The following is a 14,882-nucleotide window of genomic DNA, read 5'->3' on the forward strand; positions in this document are numbered from 1 at the left end:
CTAATGTATAATTATGAAAATATCCTGTTGGGATGCTTTTACAAAATGGGCTCATCTGTCTCTGCTCTGAAGCAGCGTGATGCCAATTACACCGGTTAAAAGACAGAGGGTTTGTGGCCCAACGCCTGGCATGGGAAGCGCAATAAATAACCGATCAACAGACGGGCGGCTGTTTGGTTATTTTCAGAATAATAATGAGGTTATTGGTGCCTGCTGTGTCAGGGTGCTGCTGATTTATTAGAATCCTATATTTCACCAAGCTACATGTGAAGGCCACATTCCATACTAGGCATGATGCTACAGTTCTCAAAACATTCACAGCAAAAGGCTTGTCTGAGAATGAAAATGCATTGTTTGGTAGGGTTTTTAATAAGTTCATCTGATGGTGTATTGAAGGATGAGTACATTTTGTGACTGTTGATGCTGTGCGCTTACACGCACACTGCGTTCAGCCTTTCCATTGATAAAAACATACCTCTAATATGAGAGCCCATTGTGCACAAGTGGTGCAGCTCCACCAGACTGCTGTACTGTGACCCTGGCTGGCAGTGGCATACCGCAGTGACAGACAGTCAGATTGTTCCTGACCAATGAATTGCAGTCTTACCTCTAAGGTCTGATTTCACGGTAAGAAATGTGAGATGAAACGAAAGGTTCACAGCCAGGGCAAAGAGGTAAGACTTATTACCAGCTTCATATTTGTGTGTCATACCAGGCATTTATTCTGCCATAGCTTTCAGTCTCTGTCTCTGAAGCCTGGTATCAGCGCAGCATTCCAGCAGTGTGATCCAGCCCTATATGCCTGGGTGGTCCGTGCTGCAGGAGAGCTGAAAAATGCAGGTATGCCCTTTGACCGGCAGAAGTACAATGTTAGCCTTCATGATCACAAGCCGGATGTGATTGTTTCCTACATGGCGGTATTATTCCATCCAGACCCTTTGACCCTTTGTCTGAAGGGACGCACCCATCTTTCAAAGGCATCAGACTGCGGAAACCGCCGCGATAACAGCTCGGAGAGTTATTAGCATTAGTGCTGCTCCTCTAGAGGAAGAAAGAGCCAGAAGGTATACCACACACTCCTCAATCCTCCATGTACTGCGTAGTTCAGCTTTACAGGTATTTTTTGTTTCATTCAGGTGTGGGGCAACGCATACAGGACGGCTGAATAGCTACGATGACATACAGACACCCTTTTAGATTTTGCTTGAGCATCCACGGTTTATGCTTCCTAAAAAGTGTGGTCTTCGAACTTACTGAGAAAATCGTTGCGCGGTGCCGTGCGCATTAGCATCCGCTGACCTCGCCAGCACAAAGCATGGAAAAACTCCAGGGAGCAAGACGTCTGTGTTCTGACCTGACCTTGGCCTGGTATCTGGCCAGCGTCTCCTCTGTCCCCCTTTTCAGTCACACGCGGCTGCCCTGCGCATTACTGGGGCCGGTGTCGGGTTACCCACCGTGACGGGGCCCAGGCCCGCGGCTGCCCCTCCGACTGTGACCGACCTTGCGTTCCGCCCTGCTCTCAGGTGACAGCGCGGGACGCCACCTGACTCAGGTGCTCCTGCCGGATAGAATGCCCGACTGTCCGTAACAGGTCACTTGCCTCAGAGAGCCCCCGGCCCCCCGTCCGAAAGCATGGGTAAACCGGCGAACCTGGATGAACGAAAAGTCCCCCCCCCCCCCCCCCCCCCCCCCGCCCCGGTTTCCGAAGCACACTTTCATTCAAATCGGTCATTTCATTCACGTCAGTCATTTTGCTTTACTTTTCATTTATTTATGATTCAATGCAGTTCGCCTACATCTCACAACAAAGTTAATAAATACATGGAGAACTTATGTACAACACATGTTACATTAAATTGTGTATTCCAGACATGCAATGCTTGCCACGCAAAGGATAAGGGGAGACTAAGTGGAAAATCAGCTTCACTCTGTTTTTTTTTCTTACCCTGCATCCTGGGCTGAGATACATCTGGCCTCTCCAATCCATAGGTTGTGTAATTATTTAAACCAGCTGTCAAATACAACATTCTCACTTCATTTAATGAGGACAAATACAACGTTTTCTTTTCTCTTCTTTCATTGTTATGAAAAAAGCAAAAGGATAAGATGACAAAAAAGACATTTTGTCCAAACCCTTCATCAGTGGTTGTGTTTACGCCAATCAATGACAACCTAAAATCAGCCAAAAAAGGGGAAAATTTTGCATCCGTCCTCACTATAATGAGTACAAACCCACTCTTCATTCAGCCTCAGTATTTCATTGGTTTCATGCACCCTTAACACAGCCAACTCCTGTCAGCACAGTGGCTTATCCCTCATTTCAGATTACGTACATCCGTGGAGACAATTGTGTGTGTGATAGATTAGGGGGTGGCCCGCAGGTCAAAGGCAGCACGGCTGCCTCCTCTTTAGGGTTCTGTGATCCGGGACGGCAGTGTCATGCACTGCACTTGCTCTGGGGCTCAGGAGGTGAAGTAGGAGTCTTGCATGGAGTAGAGACGGTCGATGGGGTTGAGGAGCGAGGCGTCTGTGGAGGGCAGGCAGTCCCCGAGATGGCACAGAGAGTCTCCATCCATCTCGCTGTACAGGCCTTCACTGCCTGTGGAAACGCAGATCACGGAGCTCTCAGTCTCTTTGCCATGTGTGGTATGCACATGACTCTAACTGTCTTATAATGATCTAAGAATAAGATCTGAATTTAAGGCTGAGATCAAGCCACCCTTCCCTGGACAATAACCACCAATTGATTTACATTTAATCAGGCTCGCTGTTATTTAATCATACTGTAATGCTCTCTGATGTGCATTAAACTGTAATTATGAAATGTTACTAACTGCAAAGTATGTACATTAAAGTTTCAGTCATCCCAGCTGTGTAAATAAAAGATGAAATACATTGTTTCAATTGGTGAATAAAGCAGAAGTTACTGTATGCAATTCAACAAGGAGATGAACCCTTCAAAAAATGAATGTAAATGTGAAAAAGTGGTAACAAAGTAGATAAATGGGGAACAGGTAATGACTACAGTTATGAGACATTGGACAATATCAGGTGCTTCTCTATGTGAATTACCATTACACCTATGTGTGCACTAATCAGAGAGCAGTAGTGCGATGAAACCATCAGATCACAAACTCAAACCCCATGTGGGCAATGCTTTACTTTTCAGAAAGGTACAGAACCTGAATTGCTTTGGCGAATATCCAGCTGTAGAAATGGCTAATGTGTCAAATGCAAACCCTGTGAGTCTACTGATCTAGTAAGTGATAAAAAATGATACTTGGAGGGAGGACTGGTGAGGACTTTTACCGTATGGGTGCATGTGGTCCCCCGGCATCTGAGGCGGGGTCAGGCCCTGCCGGAAGGGATCCATCTTGTAGACCTGCTGCTCTAAGGCAATGATCTGCTGCTGTGGCTGCAGGCCTGGGTACGAGCTCAGAGCATCCATGTCAGCGCTTAGGCCTGCACACGAGGGCACTGGCAGGGGGACAAAGGAGCATCTACAGCACAGCACAATCCAGAACACGAGTCCACTGAACTCTACCTAGTTTTGTTTTTTTGTGTTATTCTTGGAGGGTGCTAGTACTTCAAAAAAACGTCCTTCAGTTGCCCATGAAATGGGATACTTCATTACATGATTTTACAGGATTTTGGGAAGTTCTGCAGTGTCACAGTCTTGCAGATTTCTCTCTAAGCCATACAATACAGGGTACCTTGCACACATTTTAGTGACATTTCTATTCTTTTCCCTAATAATGTACATAATTACTTACTTAATTTTCATTAAAAACCCTCTTGGAATTCAAGGGTCAGGGCTGCCTATGCCAGAATCATAATAAAGCTGGTACCTGAATGAAGACTTTGGGGATTGTGTTGATCTTGTGGTTGCTGTTGCTGTTGTTGCTGCTGCTGCTGTCGTCTGGCAAGTTTTTTCATCTGTACAAATACAATGTAAGGAAAATATCTACCTCAGAAATATCTTCTTTGAAAAGTAGCACAGATGGAAACTAAACAGGAAGTTTCATATAACTGCACCCCTTCTGCAAATACCGTAAATTCCTTCAACTGTTCCACCGTTTATAAGAATGTCAATTCATTTGAAACATACAACATTGTTTCCAAACAATATTTGAAAAAATCAGAAATCAGAAACAAAATCACTCAAACATCACACATGGTCACACATAAATCACATGGTCTGCTCTTCATATATTTAAAACATATTGAACAGCAAAGATGTCATGAAAAAAGAAAAAAATGACATTGCATGCTTGGTTCATTATCTGTATCTCATGCTGTAAACTCTGCTTTTGTTCTGTCTGATATTGCATTAATGGACGTAACACGATAGGGCACTACTTACCTTAGCTCTTTGATTCTGGAACCAAACCTGCACCACTCGTACGCTTAGCCCAGTCTCCGCTGCCAAAGTCTCCCGTACCTGCAAGTCAGAGAACAACTATGACCTTCTGGTTTGACCTTGCAAGTCTGCACAACAACAGCCTTTACCTTTTCATACCCCTTGTAGAGCCCATAGTAGAAAAGCACAACATCCTCTGCCAATGACATTAAAACTTTACTATATTTACTATATGGAAAATACTCCAGTGCAATATTGTATGGATATTGTGCCTGCCCTATTTCGTCACCCCCTTCGACACTCTCTTTCATCTTACCTTTCGACAGGGTTTGGAAGACACCTCGAAGGAGGCTTTGAAGGCGCGTCTCTGCTGGGTGGTCAGGATAGTTCGGGGGCGTTTGGGCCGCTTGTGGTCTGCATCCTCCATCCCGTTGCCCCCACTGGCCGTCTTCTCAGGCCCATCCTCTTCATCGTCACTTTTACCTGTGAGATTAGGACAGCACTGAGTGAGCTGGCTACCTGCCAGGGGTACTAACACATCAGAGTCTTTGAAGCTCATGATACTCATTTGTAAAGAAATTGTGGCACATATTGGTAGGCCAACATTTTGAAACCACAGAAATGCACAATAGCACAATTGCTATTCTCATAAACAGGATAGATTCAGGGAGTAATAAGAATCTAATCAAGGCTTTGTGAACCACATCCATCTCCAAAGTATATAGTCCTTCTGAATACTAACTGGGAATCACTGAGGAAAAAATGGATCCTTCTTACAGATTGTATACTTAGTTATTTATATTTACTTAAGGCCACAGCTAAAGAGGCCTTAAGAATGGGTGTTCATTAGGCAGGTTGTGACTGTAACGGGGTGCTTATACTAATGCTGATTTACCTCAGATTTAGGAATGTGTGTTGGCAAGGCTGTGTAGATTGCTTAGCTGCTATTGAAGATTGCATACAGCAGCTGTTGAAGAGATGGGTCCTGCCCAGTATGTACAGCACCAGTCCAAAGTTTGGAGACAGTTTTCTTTCTTTATTTTTACTATTTTCCACACTTAATAATAATTGTAAAGCCAATAAAACTATGAAATAACACAAATGGAAATGTACAGTGATCAAAAAGTGTTATAAATAATGCAAAACTATTTTATATAGTAGATTCTTGAAAATAGCCAAAAAAATATTTTTTTAAAATTAAAGATTTTTTTGGAAACAAGTTCATGCATAGGCATCAATTTTACTTTTTATTTTTGTCTAAGAAACAAATTTCCAGCATTTAAGCACAAGTCTTTACATCAAAATGTTTTTGAATGCATGTTTCCCGTTATGTTAATCATGTGTGTCCAGACTTTTGACTGGTTCTGTAGGTGCTGATCATTGCAACCTGGTCAGGCATGCGTGCTGCCCGCGGTGACAGTGACGGTGACGTTGTGAGTAAGGTGTCAGGGCAGTTGAGGACGGAGTACCTGAGTCAGAGGTGGCGGGGCTGGCCAGTCCCTCGTAGTCCCTGGCGCAGAGCAGCTGCCCCCCCCTCAGGACGCAGCGGTCCCCCTTCTGCAGCCGGCAGGCGCAGACGCAGCAGCAGAAGCAGCGCAGGTGGTACACCGCCTCGCGGGCGCGCATCACCAGCTCCGCCGGCGAGATGACCTCCGAGCAGCCGCTGCACCGCACCGCCATCAAGCTGGACACGAAAGGACGGGAGCGGTCAGGGGCTACCATGCGACCGGGCTGAATGTGTTGACTCATCACAGGGTCTGGAGCCATTAACATGATGAGCTACTACATGAACTACACATTTATACTACATTACATTGTCATTTAGCAGACACTCTTATCCAGAGCAACTTATATAGGTTACAGTTTTTACATTACCTGTGTAACATGATGTGTAATGTTAACTTATACAAGGTTACAATTTTTATGTTATCCATTTATACAGCTGGATATTTATCGAGGCAATTCTGAGTTAAGTACCTTGCCCAAGGGTACAGCAACAGTGCCCCTGCGGGGAATTGAACCAGCAACCTTTCAGTTACGAGCCTTGCCTCTTACCTCTCTGCTATACTGCCACAGCTATAGTCACTGTGTGAAGGGTCTAATCCACCTGTGATAGTATATCAGCAAGATTCCCTGTGTGAAGGGTCTAATCAAGATGTTACTGTAAGAGCTACAGCTACTGTGTGACGGGTCTTACCGTGCTGTTACTGTGTGAACGACAGTCACTGTGTGAAGGGTATAACGCTGATACTACAGGAGCTAGAGCTGATGTGTGAGGAGTTAAATCACACTAGGTAACTACTGAAGCAGCCATCACTGTGTGAGAGATCCGAGTGTGCTGAGTTTATAACTACCATATGAGGGTTATGAAAAAGGTCATAAACACACTCAGCTGCTTCATCAAAGTATTTTGTTTCCACTTTGCAGTTTGTTCCTTGAATCTTGCATGAAAACTTTCTATTTCTCAGCTCAAATTAAAATACAAAGACAGTTGTTCAGTCCATTAAACAGCTTTTCTCTTACAAAACTAACATAATGAACTCACTATATCTCAACAATTGGGTAATATTAAGTTAAATTAAAATTAAATAAACTAAACAGCACTTTGCAGGTCTCCTCAGCATATATCCTATCTATGTTATCAGTTTATTCGTCAGATTAAATTTTCGCATAATAAAACAAAGAAATAGCTCTATTTAAGTCCAACAATGTCTACAGTTTGAAACGCAACGTTTGATGTTGCACTAACACAGACGAGTCTATACACATTGACCATGTTGTACTGTTTATTCCTTCAAAAAATGAAGAATGTTCCATCAGTATTAAAGAAGTTCACATTTCCTCTGACTCCCGACTGCAGCAATCGTAGCTGTATGGTGGTGTTTGGAATGTTGCTGAGTTGTGCCTTTCATTGGAGTTTCTGACAAGGCCCTCTACCTCCCTCTTCCCCCTGCCCCCACCACCCGCGGCCCCCCCACCCCCACCCCATACCCCTGAGAGGAAAGTGGACGTTTTAGCACCTGGCAACCAAAGTTGGACTAAGCCCCCAAAACTATGAGTGATTTCTGGCTGCCGTGTCCGAGGCTGCAGTCCCAGGGCGCGGGGAGAATGAAACTCTGCATGTCATGGCTCCAGTCAGGGGAAGAATTAGGCGTCCCACGGGGCCGGCTGATCCACGGTATTATCTTAACTCTACTTAACTAAACAAAAACAAAAGGAGCCAACACTGCCTCATGTTCATTGTCCTCTCCTCAATGGCTTCAGATTTGTTTGTCTCCTGCTTGTTCGCCACCGCCGCTTCACGCTTCGGAAATTGAGTTTGCTTTATCGCGTCACAGAGCCCTGTAAAGTTTTGTGTAAATGCGCGATTGGACTTCTGTTTGGTTGTGATTTCACTCTTTATTGAGAATCATTCTCTTTTGAATATGATGAAAAAAGGTCACAGGTCATCACATTTGTGAACATTTTAAAAATTCAAACATAGCCTGTCCTTGATAATAAATGTTTCATTCTACCAAATAATGGCGTAGCAATGACAGTACAATAATGATGGTACTTATTACACATAAAGCTGAAAAGAAATTGGCGATGACTATGATTGTTAAATGCTACATCTCAAAGATCAACATTGTTCTGACTTATTAGTGTTGCTGTAGAGACACCAAGGAAACCGGTTAGAACATCCAGGAGAGCTCCTATGAGGCAGACAGACTGACTGACTAGAGCTGTCTGCTTGAGAGCTTCAATGGTATGTGCATTTTGAGCAATGGTTTGTTTGACCAGTCGACCGGGATATGTGTAAAATGCACCATGACTTTTGGGTAAAAACTTTGCAGCTATATTCATGACCTTGAAGGTGCCATTTCTTTAATGGTCAGATATGATTAATTAGTCACGCTGCAAATAGTTGGGTAGAGAGCATTTTCATAACGGGAAAGAAGTATTTTCTGCATCACAGTGACTTAGCAATTTCATACCAAACCCATAGCTTTGCTGTCAGGATCCGATCTGAAGTGTATCTGTACAAAAGGTATTCCACTGACGGAACAAAGCCAGCTGTTTAATAATTCAAATATTTCGGTAACCTTATTGACATGTAGGAAGTTGGAGCTGGGCTACAAACACTCAAATGGAGAAAAACGGACACGGTGAATTTAAATAAGAGCCATTAGCGGCCGAGTATTAACAAGAAAATCTGTGAGAATTCATTTCTCACTACTCTGCCAAGCACTTACGGCAGGCTTTCAAACAATGGCACTGCACGCAGTTTAAATTTTAATGAGGCCAGGACTTTATCATTTTAAACGCTTAAGCAAGGTCAATCTGATTTCAAGGCTGATACATACAGTACGCTGCACATAAGAGCGAGTGCTGCTTCAATTGTTCCTCGCTGCATTTTCACCTGCGTAGGGAGGGAGTCCAGTAACCAACTGCAGATCCTGTTTCCATATCATATTTTATCTGACCATCAGCAGCAATACGCGCATTAAAAGGCCCTGGCAACTGTTTTTTTTTTTTCATTCATGGCTGGGAATTAGAGGCTGAACTGATAAGCCAATGTTCTGTGTCATCATAATTTTTGCTTTAGAGAAGATTTTTTTGTAGATGGCTAAATTTGCAGGGTGGCACGTAATTGGCCAGTTTAGCAGGCCCATTTTGTGATTGACATGGCTTTAGTAGGGGAAAGGGGCAGGGTGCGATGACCGCTGTAAACATGCTGTAATCACTGCAGGGGGAGAGCTGTGACGAGGGCCGGTCATTACTCACCCCTCTCAGACAGGGGAGGCCGGCCGCGGGTTTGCAGTGAGCATAGCCGCTGACCCCGCTAAGGAGCCCAGAGCCAGTGGCGGAGTGCAGGAGGCACAGTTAGGGCCCTGAAGGAGGGCAGCGGCGGGCACCGGGCAGGAGGGTTTGGCACCGGGCACGTGGCTAATTGGTCAGGTCAGATAACTCATGGTCGGGTGAGCAGCGTCCCACTGCAGTACACGGGGCCCCTGGGTACAGGGCCATCCAGATGCCACAGCATGCCCCGCTCACCGCCGCCTCGTAGAGCCGTCCCTTCTGCAGGGTTCAGCGGCGTCTGGAACATATGGCCCTCTATCTTTTCCTCGCCGGTCTAGGCCATGCACCGGGGCCTCCGGGAGCCCCGCCATTCCACACTCTCTCCACCTGCCATGTGGGGCCGTCTCTCTGCACTTATTACCAACTCAGTGGTCATTTTAGATTACTATTGTTCCAGCCAACAGAGCCACTGTGGCCTGGAGGTAAAACAGCTTGGTCATCGTGCAGGGTTTTTTTTTTTCTTCCTGGCACGTTTTTACTCTGAAACGCTGAATGGACGAGCCTTCCTACAACAACATGGCACGGTGAAACTTTTCTGGGTAGAAGAGCGCACCTGAAACGGCGGATGAGCAAGACAGGCCTAGAGGCGAGGCTTGGCAGAGGCAGTCAGTAAATTGTTCAGAAATAATGGGAGCCGCATCTTTCGGTTGTTTTGTTTCCACTCGGCACTGTATTTTCGGTGTGAGGGAAAAAGGACCCATGCTGACACGGCCATATGCTGTCCCCAGCTTGCCGTTGCCACGCCGGTGGATTTCACTAATTTAACACATCTTGACAACGTGTCAGTTGAGCTCTCCCCCAGATCTCTCCCTGTCTGTGGTAGCATTCTCACATTCCTGGGCCCAGTGCACCCCTTCCCTCCATAGTCACCTTGTCTTCCCCGCACTCTGACTGCGGCGACTCTGCCAAGTCCCCCGGACTACGGTACGCATACCCACTTCCTCCTAACATCTCTACACACACACACACACACACACACACGCACACACACACACACACGCACACGCCTTGAACTTGTCAAGGACAAAGCCGAGATGCTGCCTTTGACAAGAAGATGAACGAAGGCACCGCACAGTCCTGACAGGTGCCACACCAAAGCGCCCACATGTGCCACTGGCAAAGCCACACTGAAAAGTTTTCCTTGCCGTAGAGAAAGAAAGTTATGTGTTTTGGGTTTAACATACATAATACATAGTTAAAGTGTAAATGTATAACGACAATAACCAGTATTATCATGACCATAAATTTCATTATAGGGAAGATTATACACAAATAATGTGTGACTATAACTGAATGCAAAGACCCAGCCAAACATTTAAGATTATACACAGCACAAAGCCGTTATTTCAAGCATGCAATCATATTCCTTCAGAAACTAAGATGTACTTCATACAATAAACCTTCAGAAATCCATATGCACAATACTAAGTAGGGAAAGCGCCAGAAATTTTGTTTTTAATCTGTGGTGTCTCAGCCATAGTGTAATGGAGCAAATAAACTGTGTAAGTCTCTACAAGTGTACTCAGATCAAATTTATTATTATAATGAAAATATTTACTACATAGCATTGGTTTTAACGTATTGCATCTAAAATATATCGCACAAAATTTTAAATTCATGTTCAGAAAAGTCATTTTTTTCTCCTTGCAATAATTAATACATTTAAACAAATCAAAAAACAAGCATCACTTGATAAATACAATCTGTAGTTCCCCCAAGAGATGATAATGAACTAAGTAATGCTTTTAATCCCGGTGAGTGAGTTGCAGACAGAACACTGAAAATGCAAATATATAGGCATTTAGAGAAAGTGATCTTTTGCCACTTCCCAGACGTGTTCATGTGGAGCAGCCTCCTCAAGAGAACAATGGGGATTAGTGACAATGTCAGTTTTAGGGGCCTGTCGTCCCGTTATAACCCTTGCTTTGCCCCTTGCATTCCTAAGAATACGACCAAAATTAAGCACTAAATTTTACAATAGAGAATATTAAAGCTCCACAAGTACTTGGGTTGAAGATTAAATTAATTATATATTAATTACAGCCTTGGCTGCTCCATTTAAACACGTTTAAGCATATGTTTCAATTTTGGAATATATTAGAGTTGTATTGTAGGGTGTTGCTAATATACCTAATTTATTCCATAACTATTTCTTGTCCCATAGTTCAATTTGCGATATAGAACGAGCTGCTGCCCGCTGAACACCCACAAATTCTGTAATGGACATTTTAGTTTGGGTTTTTCGATACTGGTTACTCAAACACACTTCACAAATACTTATTTTAGAATGAGCACATACTGTGCATGCGAAGGCCTAATAACGAATAGCAAAGAAGACCCTTGCCATCACGGATTTCCACAAGGGACTCAGAATGCATTTTAAAAATCCTGGTTAGCCTCAAATATGATCAAGCATCCTCCAAATATGAAATTAACTGAAAATGAAGAAATTCAGTTAGCACTTACTTTGCATAGTCTCGCCTGCAGTAAAGTTTCTTCTCTCTGAGAAAGCAAGTGTTTTTGAGGGGTTCTCTGCAAGCCGCACAATGCACGCATTGCTCGTGCCAGAAGCCGTCACTGACGCGGAGCATGTACTTATCGCGGATGAGCCGGTGACATCCATCGCACACAACTCTCCGAGTCAAATCTGCGTGAGGAAAAATATGGAGAACATTGGGGAGTCGTGTCGTTATGTTCATGAGCTTGCTCTATTTCGCTTTATACAGGCTATGTAATATAATGAACCTTTTTATAAAATACCTTAATACATTTGGCCATAAACATCACTGTTACGTACACATAAGTTGGGGTGTTACTATTTACCACTCTGACTCTCTACATATTGTGAGTAGGCTATAGACAAAAAAATTATAAATAAACATAAAATGAGTATATACAACACGCACACACACACACACACACATATATATATATATGTGTATATATATATATATATATATATATGTGTATGTATATACAAACATTTGAAAAAAGTTGCTGTAACATCAGGAACTTGTATTTAGTTTGTCACTGGTACATTTCAGATTTTATCTAATTTGTTTGCTTTACTTATTTCTTTAAAAGAAAAACACCCCGAGGTGTTGCCAAGAATTCACGAGTTGTAGGCTATTACACGAAACTTATCAACTTCAAAGATAAACACGTGTTATTCGTGTTGTATAGACACTGTCATTCATTGCATGAAATTATATACCTCATCCCCATTCCACTGCGCAAGCAGGTGAACTATTTGAGCACCTTGATCAATTGCAATCAGTTATATCCTTTAATATTTGTACTCACCAACAATAGCTGCAGGCATGGTCTCATCCATTTCACTACTCAACAACATCTCCTGTAAAATAACAATAAATTATGACCAACCATGATGTCAATAAAATACAGCCCACTCACGTTATAGGTTACTCTATATCACGTGCTATGAAACACTTATAATAATTCGATTAAGAAACACTAAATGCAAAAGGCGCAACTATGAGCAGATTTGTCTTGAGTATTTTGTTGCATATTTATATCTATATGCTTACTGAGTTTACATAAGAAATCTAAGAAATCAAAAGAGACAAAGATTTGATACATTACCTGCGAATGATCCGATATCCACTAATTAGTTTTTGTAAACACTTCCTCATTTAAGTGCCGGAATAATGGAAATGCAGTGTAGAGGAATGTCGTTTGACAAAGAGGAAGAACTGCAGACAAAAAAAAAAAGTTTTCTCTCCGACCGACGCGAGGGTTCTTCGTTCTCCCTCCTCGCACACCTAGTTATTGACCATCTATCAATTAACCCATTAGTCCGGCAGAGCGGTGACTGCGCGTCTCCCCACCTTGAAGTAGTTTGAGGGCGTCTTCGCAACGCCGCTACCTCTCAGCCTCGCCATTCTCCTCCCATCCCCGCCACAGCCGCCGTGCGCTCTGCCAGTTCAAGCTGAAACTTCAGATGATAGCGCGCCGCTCGACCCCAGACATTAAGTCAGTAAACCGCTACAATGCTAATCTTGAACAAAGAAAAAAAAAAAGGTAAGGGTGAGTATTGTACGAAGAGTTAGAATGTTTTTCTGAGATTGATTCCCCTAAATGAAGACAGTCTGTTTATTTGTGTATTAAGTTATGTGTCAATAGATGTAGTGATTGGTTGAAGCGGTGTGTTTCATTTTTTTAGAAGCCCGTGAAGATAGCTGGGCGTATGATACCGTCCACCTACACGTGAATAAAATTAAATAAAAGGTTAATTATTTTTATTGTTATAATGTTATTGTTATTTATTACAAAGCTACAATTATCTTACTGGTGATGTGCTGAAAGTCCAATAATTCAAGGCGTCAAACGAAAAAAGTTCAATGTTCTCTACCTCCACATTTTTCGTCACAAACCAAAAATTTCCCATAATTATTCATGCGGATTTCTTGTTTTATAAATAATAATAATAATAATAATAATAATAATAATACATTTAAAGCATGAAAAACAGTAAAATTAAAAAAACAACTGGTTGACAGGGTCTAAATCGTTGAATGCAGTTTGCATACTCTTTACAGTATGTATTTTAATCACTATATTCTTAATAACCTAAATTCCGATTTATAATATATAATAAATGGTAACTGATAAGCTACAGTTGTAGTTAACTAAGGTTTAGGCCATGTTAACTCAATTTTCAACTGTATACGGATAAGAATAATGTTTTGTTTACCAGGCAGCTGCACAATAACACGAAAAATTCAGTAAAACACATCGACAAGTGCGTGTAAATAGCCAAGTCAATAAACACTGAGACAGGCTGCAGTTACAGATAGAGATAGCCTTAATTTGGGACTATATCTCTTATCCAAAAGAAATGACAGACTTTACTTGCGTAAGGAATAAAATGTAATTATCTACAGTTGTTATATTAAATGTTTTATTCCAAAAATCCTGTTTAATTCCAAAATCATGAAAACATGAATCTGAGCCCCTTAAACACTTAATGTTAAACAATGTTTTAACACTTTTAACATTTTCGTTCCTCACAGGATTTCAGTTTCAGAAGTTTTAGTATCTAACAAGGTCAATAAAGCCGTGAATGTAAATTCTCAGGTTACGAATGCACTATTTTCCAACTGAAACATCTAACTCTGCGGCATCGTCCGATAGGCTAATTTCACAACAAACATACGTTGTCAGCTGAGTAAAACGTGCTGTCAGTTTGAATCTGAAAAACAAATTCATCTCATACTGGTCGCACAAAATCTTAAATGCATTAGTTTAGACAGTTGACCATTTTAAAAATGACTAGTCTTCGCTTCCCACTGGGTGGAGAGTCAGGGAATGAGACCAGTTGTGACAGTCGCATGGCCCAAGAGACATACTGGTGAATCTACCCTCCTCTAAAAGAGAAACCTAAATAACATAAATAAGCACATGATTTAATCGTAATGATAGAATGGAACAGACCAATAAACAAAAAAGGAATAATGGCGTATGCTAATGTATTAGTCTCAGGAGTATTTATGAGACAGTGTGTGGGTGCTTGTGAGAGTGCGTGACACTGAGTGTGTGAGAGTGTGAGCTGCGAGCAGACTCACCATGGGAGGCTGAGGACAGCCTCATTGACAGATGCCATCCTCGCTGATGGGACCAGTTTTCCCATTGTTATACCACCAAGCTGGTGTCACTGGTA

At 42.5% G+C, this 14,882-nt stretch overlaps 1 protein-coding gene across 1 annotated transcript; it reads right to left on the reverse strand.

The window, feature by feature from the left end:
- Positions 1–2,378: 2,378 nt before the first annotated feature.
- On the reverse strand, positions 2,379–12,536 carry lmx1a (LIM homeobox transcription factor 1, alpha). The gene is made up of 8 exons (XM_036520017.1): positions 12,506–12,536; positions 11,669–11,849; positions 5,830–6,044; positions 4,677–4,843; positions 4,364–4,441; positions 3,849–3,936; positions 3,310–3,477; positions 2,379–2,599 (listed from the first exon to the last, which is right to left on the reverse strand). The coding sequence occupies exons 1-8, from the start codon at positions 12,534–12,536 to the stop codon at positions 2,463–2,465; spliced, it is 1,065 nt and encodes a 354-aa protein (XP_036375910.1). The 3' UTR covers positions 2,379–2,462.
- Between the last annotated feature and the right edge of the window lie 2,346 nt (positions 12,537–14,882).

The sequence above is a fragment of the Megalops cyprinoides genome, chromosome 2 (genome assembly GCF_013368585.1).
Source record: "Megalops cyprinoides isolate fMegCyp1 chromosome 2, fMegCyp1.pri, whole genome shotgun sequence".
Classification (NCBI taxonomy): domain Eukaryota; kingdom Metazoa; phylum Chordata; class Actinopteri; order Elopiformes; family Megalopidae; genus Megalops; species Megalops cyprinoides.

Coding starts and splice junctions, on each gene's coding strand:
- lmx1a (XM_036520017.1), bottom strand. CDS start 12,536: ATGGATGAGACCATGCCTGCAGCTATTGTTG. Junction 11,850..12,505: donor CATGCCTGCAGCTATTGTTG/GTGAGTACAAAT, acceptor TTCCTCACGCAG/ATTTGACTCGGAGAGTTGTG. Junction 4,844..5,829: donor CCCCGCCACCTCTGACTCAG/GTACTCCGTCCT, acceptor CTAATCTCACAG/GTAAAAGTGACGATGAAGAG.